The sequence below is a fragment of the Planococcus citri genome, chromosome 3 (genome assembly GCF_950023065.1).
Source record: "Planococcus citri chromosome 3, ihPlaCitr1.1, whole genome shotgun sequence".
Lineage (NCBI taxonomy): Eukaryota > Metazoa > Arthropoda > Insecta > Hemiptera > Pseudococcidae > Planococcus > Planococcus citri.
The window spans coordinates 46,698,810-46,714,843 of record NC_088679.1 but is presented as its reverse complement, the minus strand read 5'-3'; the positions used below and the strand labels follow the sequence as shown (position 1 = coordinate 46,714,843).

The 16,034-nt window shown below is 32.5% G+C and overlaps 2 protein-coding genes across 6 annotated transcripts; one reads left to right on the top strand and one right to left on the bottom strand.

Moving 5' to 3' along the window:
• The first annotated feature begins 2,922 nt into the window (after nucleotides 1-2,922).
• LOC135842019 (very long chain fatty acid elongase 6-like) lies at nucleotides 2,923-10,586 on the top strand. Of its 5 annotated transcripts, none has more exons than XM_065359288.1 (3): nucleotides 2,923-3,135; nucleotides 7,691-8,018; nucleotides 9,220-10,586. In XM_065359288.1, exons 2-3 carry the CDS (start codon nucleotides 7,702-7,704, stop codon nucleotides 9,716-9,718), a joined length of 816 nt encoding a protein of 271 aa, XP_065215360.1. In that variant the 5' UTR covers nucleotides 2,923-3,135; nucleotides 7,691-7,701; the 3' UTR covers nucleotides 9,719-10,586. The 5 variants fall into 5 exon arrangements, with proteins under 5 accessions (XP_065215360.1, XP_065215361.1, XP_065215362.1 ...); XM_065359289.1 differs by lacking the exon at nucleotides 2,923-3,135 and adding an exon at nucleotides 3,142-3,477; XM_065359290.1 differs by lacking the exon at nucleotides 2,923-3,135 and adding an exon at nucleotides 3,661-4,028.
• A 2,902-nt stretch (nucleotides 10,587-13,488) lies between these two features.
• LOC135842017 (farnesol dehydrogenase-like) lies at nucleotides 13,489-15,534 on the bottom strand. The gene is made up of 6 exons (XM_065359286.1): nucleotides 15,210-15,534; nucleotides 14,960-15,122; nucleotides 14,736-14,865; nucleotides 14,514-14,643; nucleotides 14,192-14,344; nucleotides 13,489-13,719 (listed from the first exon to the last, which is right to left on the bottom strand). Exons 1-6 carry the CDS (start codon nucleotides 15,339-15,341, stop codon nucleotides 13,633-13,635), a joined length of 795 nt encoding a protein of 264 aa, XP_065215358.1. The 5' UTR covers nucleotides 15,342-15,534; the 3' UTR covers nucleotides 13,489-13,632.
• Nucleotides 15,535-16,034: the final 500 nt, after the last annotated feature.

Sequence of the window (16,034 nt, the reverse complement as noted above, 5' to 3'; positions counted from 1 at the left end):
TATCGCTTTGAAAATATCACTGCTGAAACCGCCGGCGATACGCCTACGATTTTCGCAACGAGTTTTTTCATTTTTTTCACTGCGATTTCCGCCGTCTATTCGCCCGCGATACGCCTACGATTTTTGCAACGAGATTTTTCATTTTTTTCACTGCGATTTCTGCCTTCTATTCGCCGGCGAATCGAACGCGATTTTCGCGACCGCGATTTCCGCCGGCGATTCGCGTTCGGTGTGTTTACCGGGAATTGCTTTCAAAATTTACTGATGATGAATAAGTACCTGCGACTTCTAACATTATAAACATCTGTGTCAAGTGTTGAAAAATTCGTAGTTTATGCAGGAAAAATTCACTATTCGAATTGTAGATACTTACCTATACCTACAAAAATCCAGCTCGTACCGAAGTCTAACCTGTTTATGAATGCAAAGAATTCAGTACCTATTTCTTCAATTTAAAAAAAATGAAAATTTGATTTAATTAGGTTTTTTAAGGTACCTACCTACATACGACTGGTAAATAAGAAATTTTTCAATCTGAATTGATATTTGCGAACAAAATAGGAAACTCATTTTATGCAAAACATTCGTAATAATCGTAATTCGTTATGTTGGAGAGAGACGTAAAAAAACCATTCGTTTTTTTCTTCTATGTATAGCTTCCTTGTAGGTTCCTCTAAATTTGTTACATATTAATTAAATTACCAGTTCCGTTTACCTGAAGAAGAAAAAAAACTTGTTTCAATGTGAAAAAAAAATCGGTGCGAATATACAATCGAAAGTGAATGGCTACCTGCGAAGCGTTATGAAGCGAATAAGGATAGGTAGGTATGAACGTAAAACGGAGTACACTTTTTCTCTGTTACAGAATACGTGCATTGACGAAAAGTAATGCCTACCAATGGAACGATATCGTCTGTTTTTCAAGGTCATTTTGATTCAGTGTTTGCTAAACTCAAGTCTGAGAGCAACAATGAAAATTTGAACGACCAATAATTCTGGTTGTACATTACGCTATGTACGAGTATGTACTTCTTATTGGGTCACAAAATATTATACGATTAGGTAGAAAGTTTTGTCCTTTTAATAATACGTATAGGTACCTACCTATTTTTTGTAATAAACTTAAGTAAATGACACAAAGGACTGAACACACTTCAAGGTACCACAGGAGATACCTTAAGGAATTTATCGTCAATAAAAAGACTCGAGTCTCGTTCCAAAATGTAATTCGTGATACGAATAAATTTTTCTACGATTATGCCCACTCATGGCATCGACCTTAAGTTTCGAGTTTTTTTCAAAATCGAGATGATAGGAACAGATTTAAAAATTCGGAACTCCTAATCCCCTTTAGTGTTTCAACATTAAACCCCTTTCAGTCTCCAATTTCCATATACCTACTTATTGTCTGTATATGTATTAGGTACCCAAAATATCAAAATTTAATTTTTTTCAGATAATGACAAATTCAATTTTTATAGCATTCTGCTGGGATTTTTGTTTCATCTTCCTTCATTTTGGCCTGTGTTGAGCATTGCATTTAGTTTTGGGAAGTACTTCAATAATTGATGATTACTTCTATTTTTACAGACTACCTATATAATTTCGCATTATTCGATTGAAAAAAAAAATGATGTTGAGAGAAAAAAATCTCTGGAAGATCGTTTCATATTTTAGAATTTTTTTAAACGAATTACTTGCCAAGATGGCATTACACTTAATCAGTGTGTCCCTGAAAGCTTCATTTTTCAGTGTGTAGGTAGACACCATGATAGGTATCTCAATTTGGAGTGAATTTGAATTAATTTACTCAGTTATGTTGTCTAATTACACATATGTAGGTACTATTTTGTGTATCAGATGGATGAAAAAATCAAGAACATATGGTTATACCGCAGTTCTTTCCACTAACAATGTTTCATTGCAGAGGAAGGAGTTATATAAGCTAAAATTGAGACGTTCGAATAATTACTCTGATTTTTCTATGCCTCTTTTAGATTCCCATCGATTTCGATATAATGGATAGTGCAAAGAAAAACACTCATGAAATTAACAAGTTATTACGTAATTGTGTAATTAAAGGAGCAAACATGACCTCTTAAAAAGAAAAGCTCATTTTAAACAAAATTTCGATGCTTGAAAACGAAACAAATTTTCACCACGAGTAGACCATTAAGTATATTGGAACAAATGTTCTCTTAGAAGGAAAAATTCATTGATATGGGTAAGATTCCAGGAGTCGCTAACTTCACTAGGTAGTTAGGTATGAGAATTTATTAGCTAGCATCAAAATTAAAGGAGTTATACGACATTTGAATTCTGCATGGTTAGAAGTACCTAACAATCACTAACCAGAACAAAACTTTGCCAACGTAATGTAAAGTGCCCTAATTTGAGACAATGCTCAATATGAGACCCTTCGATATAGGTAATTTCATTTCTCGATGAGTGTTATTAGTATTTCAAATGATTGTTTGAAGTTTGAACACTTGAACTGAATAAGCGCATCCCTTCAAAATTTCTTCACCTAGGTTGAATGAACGATAAATGTTTGTAATATTATTTGGCTATTAAAGTCTAAAAGAGTGTTTATTTATCTACGATTTTTAAATCATTTTCGTAACCATAAATTAAGCAATAAGTGCAATAAAAATTTAAAAACTTGCCTACATAATGAATAGGGTAGGTTGTACAGCGTATTAAAATGGGTACCTAGATTAAGTAATACCTAAGTAAAATTAAAGTTCAATTTTTAAATGAAAATTCTCGCATACAATTTTTCGCTCGAATTATCGTTTGTTTTCGCAATTTTATTTAAGCCAAAATAAATTTATTTTCGGAGATACTAATATACCCACTCGTGCCGGAATAACCATTGATAACGATTATCTATGAGTAACTCATGGCTATTACGTACGCCTTCGTACACATTATCAAGTTAATACACGATAACATTACCCGGCTATTAGAAGCGTTAAAGTGAATACAAATTTTGATAGAACTTTTTGGATTGAAAAAAATCATCCTCCGTCATAACTATCTTTGTGAAATTATCATCAGAAGTACCTCAATAGATACGTGGAGGAACGTGCTCATATTGTACGAGTGTATTTGAAGTTTATTTCTGCGGTAAAAGTAAGTGATCGACAACAATTATCTATTAATTCATATTGTGTTTCGCGTATCGTATGTTTCATTCTACGAGGATTATCTTATTTTTGCATCAGCCGCGAGTGTTGTGAAAAAAAAGAGAGATACTTAGAGAGAAAAAAAACGACCATAAAAATTAATTTTTCGGAAATTGAAACTTTGCAAGCTGTCTACAAAAATTATATTCTATCCGCGAATAACTAGTTTTACCCGCCCATCAGTCATCGAAAGCCCACGAAATTTGATGAGTTGTACGTTTGTGCACAGTGTTGTTGAGTGTCGATGTGTCGATAGATAGGTACGCATTGTTTTAACGAGGTTGAACAGGTAAGCACATTCAGTATTGATATTGCATTCTTGATTCTCTATGGAAATTTTACATCGTTTTTTACGTCACATTTCACAAATCAAAGCAGGACGCATCGCGTGTTATCAAAATATTAAACCTATCTACGCTGAAATAATAACAAAACCCGAATTGAAATACTTAGGTACCTGTGAAAATTTCCGCGGCTTTGCTCGTGGACAGTTAATAGACCGGTTACGAAGGTTAAACCGAATATGAAATAGTAAGCTAAAAAAGTGTAGTCAGTTTTTATAACTTCAGTTACAGGCATGTGTATTGTACACGAGGTGGTGTTGTGTTCCTTAAATTCTCTTACAATAACGTGATTCAAATTTATCGTTTTAAATTATTATTTTTATATTAAATTTGTGGCCCTTATTAGATGATATAACTTTCCGCAGTGCACGAGTATATGTGAGTAAATACCTATAGAATATATTATAATGTACCTATCTTCATAAAATACCTATTTACTCGAGTGTTTCCAATGGCTTCTTATGTAACACAAATCACTGCCTGAATTTTCTATAAGGTTAGTTTATGTATAAAGATTCGTAACTTTTATTTATATCGTACCTATACCTACGTAAAATTTCAGTTTGGTGCGTAAGTTTTGCAAACACGACTAATTGTTAGGTATCAAAGTAATCTCAAAATGAGCTTGTCCGAGCGTTGATAAATTCGAATTTGATGAATGAGGTAGTCCACGTTATTGTATCATCTTCTCCCTTCACCTCCTGCGAAAGTGAAACGTTGGAAATAATTTTGTTTCGGTCTTTACTGTCACTACCTATACATCCATGTCGATGTTTTAGAATTTCGAGGTGCTATGTTCATTTTTTTTTTTTTTTTTTTCGTTTACTAAAATTTGATACTCGTTGCCACAAAACCACCATACATCAACGAACAACCAGACAACAACTATAAATTGCATGAAGCACGAGGTGATTTTTTTCGAATCAGTCAAACTTTTTTATCTAATCTGTTAAGTACCTACGGTTAGATTATACACTCGAAACTTCCTATACGAACGTGCATAGTATGAAATAAATTTTCCATTCGTTATTTTCACGAATATGATCGCTACGTTTGAACTGATTAGTTCTCAAAATAGAAAGATACTTACCTACTTGATTAGGAAAAACATCAATTTTTGATTTCAAGTTTTCGGTAGGTGGGCTAAAAAATTCGATGCATTCTAGTCGCCTGGGTAATTGGGTACGCAGTTTGGTAGATTCGTAGTTCCAACAGTTGCGAGTTATTTTTAGAGCATCTCATTATTCCCTCCACTCGTTCAATAGGTGCGTACTAAGCAATGAAGATTATAAGCATGGTACCATTATGTACACTTATGCACGTACCGCATAGCGGTACATATTTTGGCATTGTTAATTAGTTGGGTAATTCACGTCTATTTGTGGTGATTAATGTATGAAGTTTACGTGAAAACGAATGTCTGAGTGCAATCTATATTATAGGCGCAAGGAGTACTGGGTATGGCTATGTGTATTATTTTCTATACGTAGGTACTTACTCTACTTAAATATAAGTACATTTTAGTAAAGAACGGATATGAAATTTTTTGCCGAAATATCCATATTATAAAGGTGACCATCTAATTAAGTAAAAAGCCTAGTTCACCTTTTGAAAATTGTTTTTCAATACTGCTCACATCAGCGTTCAGCAGTGGAAATTGTTACGATTCAATTTGAAATATTTCAACTTTTCAATAATTTTTGCACAGTTTTCAGTGATCTACATTTCCAAACAAACCTTGAATTTTTTCAAAAAGTTTTCTTACTTTCATTAATAAACCTCCACTTTATTTTACTTAAGTACGTGCTGCAACAATGTACAAAGCTGAATTTGGCAATATTGTTAAGTACTCCAAAATACAAAAGGTTTTCTTATTGTTTACCTAGTTTTAAAAGATAGGTAACAGATTTGTTTCAGCAACCAAACTTCTTTCTTGGAACATGATCTGAAAATTTTCGGTTTTTATTACTTTGGAGTGAAAATGTAACAACTTGAAACATATTTTCAATCTTCTTTTACTCGTAATCCCCCCCTTCCGCTTCAATATGTTTTTCTCTACTCAGATGATGTCTAGCTGTATCTCTGCTGAACGATGTTTTCCCATTTTTGAAATTCGTGCGGCACATTCTATTTTCAATAAGTGGAATAAGTATAAAAAAATATAAGCTAGTGAAAAAACAAAACAACAGATCACAATAATATTAGTACCTACCTAAATTTAATTTCCTGCAAAAAATGTTCTGAGTACTTTCCCGCATCCCTCCAACATTGAAAACAATCCAGATACAAGAATTTTCCTCTCCAACAAATTTTATTAATGCACTAGCGACTTACATATAATTCCTTTTTTCAAATTTTTTAAATTAAAATCTGATAACTTCATACAAGGTAAAAGATGAAAATTTTCAAAAAATTATTTTGCAAATGTTGATGGACTAATTTTAAATTTTAAAAAAAGATCTTCATCTTTTGAAAAATGTAAGAATTACTTTCAGTTTTTGATTTAGATGAAATTTTTTCAAAAAAAAAAAAATGTAAATGTGGTATCCATTTGGTGAATTAAGTAGAATTCGGATAATGTTCGGATTTCATTCTAACACTTTTTTGGAACTTATCTCATCAAAAAAAAAAAAAAATGTTCTCTTAGGTTTTGAATCATAAATTTGCAAAACTTTCACCACCTACGTAGCTGGGACTGAATTGTTTTTTTTTTTAACCTTCTGTGTACCTACTTATAGCTGATTGGGATTAAGTATTTGTTTAAGCATTTATTAATGTGATGAACGATATGACTTTCAAATGTCAAATGTTTTCTTACTTCTTGAATTGTGAATTTTTGAAAACTTTTGCCCTTATAGGTACATCATTTAGTAGGTAAATGAATTGTATGAAACTTAAAATAATTTCTAGAATAATATTGTTCAAAGTTGAAAATGGTTTAAAGTCAGAAAAATCGACTTCTCACATCGAGAATAATGTTGTTTTTCTTTATTATAAAATTTTCGAGGCTATCAACTGCAGAAATTCCATAAATACGCAACCAAGTCAACTGTAAAATTTCAACTTTTTTTGTTTACAAGCATTGCTTTCAAAATTTCAAACTATTCAAGTACCTGTGTGTTTGAAATACCTATTTTAAATTTTGGTGTTTTTCTTTTCAACTTTCCCTTTTCTCCTCCCCAAAAATTCGTTCGAACCTTCTCTGACGCTATCAAATTTGAACACTCTTAAGTGAGTCACAAAATTGTTCTGAAAATGAATTTCAAAACATTATTTTACCTTCAAAAAAGGCATTGCACCACATTCACATCCTGGGTAATTTTTGTACACTTCTCTTCCTCCTCTAAAGCAAGTACATTTTCTTTTTTCAAGAATTGAGGTCGAAAATGAGTTGCTTATAAAGTTTATAAAAAATAATTTTTCCGCAAGTTTTCCTCTATATACATATAAAGAAGTCTTCACTCCAAAAAAAAAATTTTAAATGATAATTTCGTTCTCAAAAAAACAAAACAAATAAACAAAACAAATGGAAGTACATTTCACATTGAAACGAGAATTGCGATGAAAAGTCGGAAGATCTTGATCAAATTTTTATGGAAGCCTTGAGAAAAAATCTAAACGGTGGGAGGTTTTTGTAGAGGAGAAATGTGAATCCTCAAAAAGACTAGTTTTTTGGTACCTATGCAAGTTGCTTCTTCTGATGAGATGAATTACCGGTGCCATGAAGTCATATTGTCAACATCCTAAATGTCCTAACGATAACAAACATTCTTCTTGATTAAGTGTGGGCTCTGTGAAGCTGAAATCTTGAACCACTCATCCTCAAATACTTACTACCTAACTACCCCATACTTTTACTTCTTATCACACACATGAATGAAAACAAAGCGTCGTTGGTTGATCTGAATAATTGAAAAAAATGAAAAAAAATGTGAACATACTACAGACAACCGACAACGCCATATTAATCAAATCCCATGATTCATTTCAAGTTGGCCTTACTGAATTGAAAAACCTGTTCTTTACCTACCGAACTAATTTTATCGGAAATGGTACATTATTAGAGGTGAAAATTTTCCACATCTTTGCAGCCACCACAGAGGTGAAAATTTTCCACTTTTTTTTTCTAACGACTGTTTTTTTCTTCTTTTGGTGCAGGTTAAATATTCATGATGATTGAAACGAATCAGACATCGTACCAGTACCAAGTATTACTCCCTTTCGAAGAATCGTACTCACATTCGGCGGCCAAAAAATGGATGGAAGAAAACTGGCATACGAGTTTTTACTACAGTATCGCTTATGTGATGATTATATTTTCGATAAAATATTTAATGACGAATAGTAAACCGTATTCGCTATCAAAATTATTGCTGATTTGGAATACTGCTTTGGCAATATTCAGCATCACCGCTTTTATAAGAACAGTTCCAGAATTCGTGTTTTCACTCAATCAAGGGACCTACTATGCAGTGTGTTCATCCGAGTACGTATATTATATTTTTACGTTACTTAGTTATTTTAGATTTGGAGTATTTAATTATTTCTTAGATTCGACGCATTAGTGTCTTCTCAATTTGAGGGATGAATTCAGTAAACTCGAATTAGTGGTATTAACACTAAATACCTGCTTGAATATTTTCATTATTTTTCAAAATTGAGAGGTTGGAGTATGAGGGCTCTTGTGGGCTTATATTCTAGCATGCTTGAGTAGGTATTTTAACCAAGAAGACTTGATTGGAGGAGAAGGAGTGAGAGGGTTCGGAGGGAGGAAAAAACGAAAGGGAGAGTTGAGGTCACCAAGTCCATATTGAATGGGAGTATAATTTTTTAATCATTATGGTGAAAAGAAATAAGGCAGTTGTCATTCCTTTCCCTTCCAGCCGAGTAGGTACGATCGAAAAAAATTTACCTGGATCGCAGAATTACCAGTGGGCAGTGGTAGTTTTCCGCTGGCCCAGACTTCCATTCTACCTATAACCTATACCATACTATAGGTGTTGACGTTTTTGCAAATTAGCAAGCATTACCTGTGGCATGTTCAAGTTGAAGTTCATGTTCACATCTTTTCAATATCACGTTCAGATTATTATGAACATATTTACATCTTCATGTCTATCCTTTGGCAATTTCTTCTGAATGGGATTATCTTTCCTTATGTAACTTTCTCCCAAAGCGTTATACACCTTGCAGTAGCAGCTAAGTCTCGAAAACGTACGGTACCTTTTACCTACACCTAATAATTTCCATTAATTAGACTTCAAAGTTGATCTTCCGTCATATTGAAGGCACCTTATGTTATCGATTTACTTGAATGTAATTTCTCTTCGACTCGTGTTGTGATCGAATGATTCATGATTGCAACAATTAGCAATATTTTTTCTCAACTTACTGCCTATCACAACGAATTTAAACTGAAATAGGTAATCCTACGAACGAGTCAATTTACCTTGTTATGTAGTTTGTTATCGACCTCTAAATATTTTAAATTTAAAACGCAAGTAGTTATATCTATAGGATTACTCGTTCCTATCCATAAAAATACGTGTATTATTTTAATACCTATCTTCCTTTAACATATTTTTAGGTATTATTTCTAGCTATCTATAATCACAATTATTATCTAATATAAATAGAATTCGATTAATTTAAAATATTTCAACTAACCCGAGTACCTTTTTTTTCAGTTTTTTGACGGAAAACAAAGTTTCAAGCTTATGGACGTTTTTGTTCGTTTTATCAAAACTACCCGAATTCGGTGACACCATTTTCATCGTACTGAGAAAACAACCGCTCATTTTCCTGCACTGGTATCATCATATTCTGACATTAATTTATTCTTGGTATTCGTTTAAAGAATTTACATCATCGGCTCGGGCATTTGTCGTAATGAATACTTTCATCCATTCCATGATGTATTCTTATTACGCTTTCAAAGCGATGAAAATTCGTATTCCTAGATTTATTTCTGTAATTATAACATTTTTGCAAATATGTCAAATGGCTGTCGGATGCTATGTTAATTATAAGGTTTTCGAATACATATTTTCAAAGGATTTGCCATGCGGAACTTCTCAAACTAACGTAATCGTATCTTCAGTCATGTATTTTAGTTATTTCTATTTATTCGCTAGATTTTTCTATCTTTCTTACTTAGGTAAAAAACAAAAAAGTAAGAGAACGTAAAAAAAAAATGTATAATATTTAATTCGTATTTGAATATTAGCGTAATAGTAAGGTGGTTCAATAAGTAACATTCTTCGTATATGTTTAAAACTTTAAAATTACAAGTTGATCGATCAAGCATGGTGACTTCTCAACGTTGAGATTGAGTGTAAATACCTATTTCTATTTGGACTGCCAAATCGTTACTTATTCTACAGCTTTTTTGATTGTCTTGTGATATTTTTTCATGATAAATGTTTCATTGAGTGCAAGTGTTCAAAAAAAAAAAAAAAAAAATTGAAAAATGATCACAAAACAACCTCTTAAACTAGAACGAAGAACGGTTCGTCAATTAAAACTTTAAAAGTCAAGAGATCACCCAGCTTGATCGGTCTTCCCTTTCGAACTCTACTACTCCTTGAAACCATCTTATTATTTGATCTCAAGAGGTAGGTACCTATTCGTTGAACGATTACCTATATTATTTATGTATTTATTTATTGCGTTATTTGCGTTCGTTTGTCCGTTCGGATCATTTTATTTTCGTGCAATGGTGATAATTTTTAATTTTTATTGATAATATGTGAAGAATGCCAATATGTTGATTCAATATGTACGTGAATTAAAAACACCTACGTAACGCTGTTAAAAAATTTTGTACGAAGAATTTTAATAGAATTAGATAGGTATTTACAATAGGACCTTGCTGAAAGTGGTCCATCACGTCTTGGAATTGTAATTCCGTGTTGGATAATCTTCTATAGAATGCAAACAATATTAAGAAGCTGATTGAAATAAATTCATCATATGTAGTACCTACAGTGAAGTAGCTAATGTAATATAATACTCGTAAATAGGACTTTTTCTAAATAAAGCAGTGAAACAGTAAGTCTTTTAACATGTGTTTTTTTTTTTTAAGTACCTATCTTGCCCTCTAAATAAATTGATTCATTTCAACTAAAAAATAAGGTTATATACTTGCCTAAAATTAACCCTAGCACCAACGCATCAAAATTTTTAGGCATCAAATTCAACATGGAATGTAGAGAAAAAATCAAAAAAAAAAAAAAAAAAGTCAAGATCTTAATGCTTGCTTTCTACTTGTATTGTTGAATTTTAAAAATCACGGGTTGCCTATCCAAGTTCAAAACCGACCTTTTTTTTCAAATAAAACAAGTAATTCATTCGTTTAACAATAAGGTAAATTTTATTTGTAAAAAAATCATGAAAGTCATCTCTTCCTTTTATTGTAAAAAATTACCTACCAATTACCATAGCTCTAAGTCAAGGTATTCGAATACGAATGTGATATTCTTCATTCGAATTAAATCGTATTAAAGGCTACGAAGTCACGTTCATGAAATAAACTGTCCGACTATCGAGGGAATGCTTAATCAGTTTCAATGACGTCAAAATTTTCACTGATTGGCTATTGACAAATAAAAAAGTACGATTGTGGTATGTATTCACTATACTTGCTCATGGGTAAGTAGGTATGTCTCGGTATCGACTTTTTTTTACTACTATCAAGGTGGATAGTGGATACCTGTTATATGTACTTAAGCTGGTTATGAAGAGTGGAATTTTCCATTTAAATACCGGAAATGAGTATGCCATGCAGGTGTTGTAGAGTGTGGTGTGAACCGTACGCCAATGTCTGCGTACTTGAAAACCGAATATTGTGATGAGCCGATGACAATACATATTAATTACATACGTACTTTATTAGGCTGGATGCATCGCTAGAGGGTAGGTAAGGCTAAGCTATCCGAAAACACGTCTGATCGAATTTCAACAAAATAAGATACTTGATTTGGAGATAATTCATTTTTTTGTAAAATTGTTTCAATGTGAAGGGTGCTCTAAGAAACATCTTCCAAAATTATATTGAAGCTAGTATCTTGATAGGTAACTCTAGGAGGAGAACAACAAACATATCACCACTAATTGCTCATTTTCAAGATTAAAAAAAGCGCTAAATTTGGAATATGAATTTAAAATTTTTTGAATGAGATTTGTACCTTGGCCCTTCAATGTTGAAAGTAGGAAACTGAGCATGGCCGACAAGAAAGAAATATGATTTAAATACATATTTATCTACGTTCGCCGAGTTTTTCAAAAATTCGTGGATTTTCAGTTTCATAAATGACACTCGTCTTCTCGTGTACCTTTCTAAGTTCCTACCATCGTAGGTATAGTTGAATTTTGTCAGAAGTTCCTAACAACATCCTGTAATTATGAGAAACAGTATATGTGGCATAATCTTTATATGATACGATCATTTTTAAAATTTCATGATGGGCATTAGCATTAAAAAAAGTTATTCATTTCTGAAGTTCTATTGATTCACGGCCGCAAAGAAGAGGTATAATCTTCCAAAAGTTATTCAATTTTCACTTCCAAACATGAATTTTCAAAAAGGAAAATAATCAATTTTTTTCTGATGTTCTGAAACATTTTTGAAAATTCATTATTTTTGCAAACCTAAGTACATATTATGATAGATAATTCGACTTATATGTCATTAAGAAGTAAAAACTTATTTTCATCAGAAGCATCTTTGAACAATACATTGTATTAAATGATGGCTCATGAGAGCAGCTTCTTGGAATAAATGATGAAAATTACAAGAATCCAAGGTTTTATCATGATAAACTTACGAGAATTATTAAATTCACTTTTTCCAAGCACATACTTCAACTTTCCATTTCCAAGGCTTTTGGACTACATCCAGTTAAACACCCTGGCTTTGAAAAAAAAAACATTAATAACAGTTTACTTACTGTTGTCCCTGTCGTTTGAAAGTTAGGCAAATTTGCAAGCGTAGATTTTATATGCGTTGTCTAATTCCTCAGTAAAAAATCATATGTACTCTTACTACAAATTATTCGGTACAAACATTCACTATGTTTAGGAAATTATGTGAAGATTTGTCAGCAGAGTCATGATTTCCTCTCCACTAGCGACATGATTTTTTTTTTCAAAATTCATTCAAAAAGCTTTAAATACCTAATGATTTACAAATTTTTGTAAAAAAAAAAGGAAATCTTCGACGTCCAGTATTCGAGTCATCATTTGAAATGTGTTCGCAGGAGACAAGTTTCAACTTTTTCTAGTCTCTTTCAGATTTTGCTATACATACTCAAATTTCCAACAGTTTTTAAGGAATGTTTAGTAATTTATTATGCTGTACCTACTTAGGTATGTTCTCTTACAGCGACACTCTTAACCAATTTTGAGTAAGAATTACGTGTAGCATGGCTTTTCTTTTCTGAAAGATTTAATTTCCTCATTTTGAGGTCGATTGATCTCCCCCCCCCCCAGGTAACTGGGGTGAAGTCTCATATATTTCAAATTCAAATTCTTTATTTGTGATACATGCGGCAGCATATGTACCATACCAACGAACAGCGGTTTTTGATACCTACCGTTTACAATAGAAAGTGGATTTACCTACGTACGCAATCGAAAATTAATTACCATTTTATAATTACGTACGAATTATTACAATGTATGTACGCTGTTTCATCAATTAGGTAGCTTATTTCTCGAATAGCTTTCTGGTGAGAAATTTTCCATGAACATTTCAGTGGGGTTTTCCTTCTTGAGAGCAAGTATTTCTCGTTTACTTACAAATCTGAATTATTCAGTGTCTATCGAATCCAATTAAATTTGTACCTAATACACGAGTAAAATATTATCGGTGCCAATAATAATTTATCCAGACATGCGAAATATTCATACGATTGTGTAGTACACTGTACAGCTATAGGTACAAAGAAATCATGAAATAAATCTCAAAATATTTCAATGTAATTTTCAAGATACAGTTGATACATTTAAATGTGCTGGGAAAATATATAATTTACTTATTGTGAAATCGTTGGTCTAGTAAAATTTCCAATTTTAATATTTTTCCGACGAGTCTTTCGTATTTACTGCTGCTGTTGTTGTTGGAAAAAAGCAGCCGTTCCCGTATCATCTCTTACATAACCACGAGGTGTAATGACAATACGATTTATCTGAAAAAAAATTATGAAACTGAGTGAAAAATTATTGAACGGCGTCTATTTTTGAAGAATTTTAGTATCTCTTGATTGCCAAGCTGTTAGGAATAGGTAAATTGGATTTGGTTGAAAATCGACATTATCAAAAGAAGAATAAAAGTTACCTACTTATCACAGATATTTTTTTTTCGCTGAAAAGTCACAATTTCTTAATAAAAAATACTGATTGCTTAAAAAAAAATAAGGCTTCAGGGATCAGATCTGCTTAGGATATTTCTTTGATCCAGGCCAGTTTAATCAGCGTTTTGGTTGGATGAAATTGATCTATTCAGCTCTGATCAGTGATCAGATGGATTCATTTCCCTTGTGACAGTTTTTAGTAAGGGAGTCGATTGTTATAACATGATACTACGATACGAATCTGTTTCTTTAAATGTATGAAATAAGTCAATATAAATATTTTAAAATAAAACAGAATCACACTCACTGAAACGTTTGATTTTGTAGACAGTACATAATCGACCGCCGCCACGATATCATCCACAGATAAAAGCACAAAAAACCTGGTACCAGGTGGGTCTGCTACCAAATTTAATGAATTCTGGATAATCTTTGTGCGCGTAAATCCCGGATAAAGAGTCTACGAAAAAAGAGGTAGGTAGGAAAGTTTGAGGGATAATTTTTAATGCTAAACTCATAGGTAGGTATTGATCATCTGATACATATCAAAGTATAGTAGGTACTTCTACCTACTCATAGGCACATTACTTATTCTGATTAAAATACAATGGTAGGTAATATTCACTTACCGTCACTTTAATCGAACTATTTCGTTCTTTTATCTCGCGCTGTAATCCTCGAGCTACAGCAGCGCACGCGTTTTTGATAGCACCATAAAAGTTGAATTCTTGCAAATATAACGTTTCTATCGCCGCTGAACTAATTTAAAAATTTAAAAATACGACCAAGGAAAAACGTTGATAGGTACACACTTAACCTTTTCAAATCTGAGCACTTGTTTACTCATTTACCTGCTCATTATAACAATTTGTCCGTTCTGGACATTCTGTTTCAGCATTAAATTTGTAATGGCTTTCATACAAATGCATAAACCGATTAAATTTACATTCATCATGTTCTGCCATTCGAGAAAATCTCCTTCTAAAATTGGTTACAAAAGCACCCATGATGTTAGCAAATCTTCAAAATGGAAACTACCTATACCTACTTCTTGAAAAATGGTTAGGTAATTTACCTGTTAACGATCTACTTCCAATCACACCGACAGAGTAAATGACGATGTGTATTTCATCGACATTTTCTGACAACCATTTTACGGTACGTTCGATTTCTTCTTCTTTCAGCACATTTGCTTGCAAAATAGTCAGATTTTCTCCACATTCGTCGTTTTTCATCTCCTTAAAATGCAAAGTACGAAATAGAAACGTGTTCGATGTTGGTTACTTTTTTCTTCAAGTTATACGAGTTACATATCAAATTATTACGAAGAGATTGTCGATGTCTTTATCTAGCGCGTACACCCTGATTCCAGCTTCCAAAAATCGTTTAGTCATGCCAGCTCCGATTCCAGAATTTGCACCCGCGATGAAGGCATTTTTTCCTTCCCATTTTTCCATTTCACCAATTTGTTTAACTGATATTAAAAAAACTGCCGAAAACGAATGACAACTGACTTTATGGAATCAGAAGACTTGTCGTGGCATCAACAACGTTACTGTGTTTTGTTCAAAGGTGTAGTATTGAGTATTGCGTCAGTTTTCTGGAACACATACCAGGGGTTTGCTAGTTATCTAGCACCCCCGCGATTTTTGTATCTAAAATTGAAAGTTTCTAACAAATGTTATACCTATGTTCGCTTACTCGTATATTTCATTCAGCCATAACAACATGCAACTTTAGATATAGGTACCTAATTACCTATGTACATTTAGATACCTATGTACAGAATTCTTGGAGTCGAAGTGCGTCAGTCTAGTAGAGTAGCTTTTATCATGAAGACACTTTCCGGGAATTTAAGTAGGTCTTTTTTTATTGTATAGATAAGCAAGTATGAAGATAAGTACTTTCCCACTACCCATAATTAAAGAAAATAAATCTCGATACATTACAAACAATTTTTTAAACGCAACAGGTTTATTTAAATGTGCTGGGAAAATACATAGTAAAATTATATGTAGGTAAAATTTCTACTTACCTAATACCTATGGTTTTTATTGTTCTGTGATGTGCTTGAAGTGTACAATGCTTTCGGGGTGAAAAAAGTTTACTCACATATTTTTTTAGCTCATGACCACGAGGTGTTATGACAA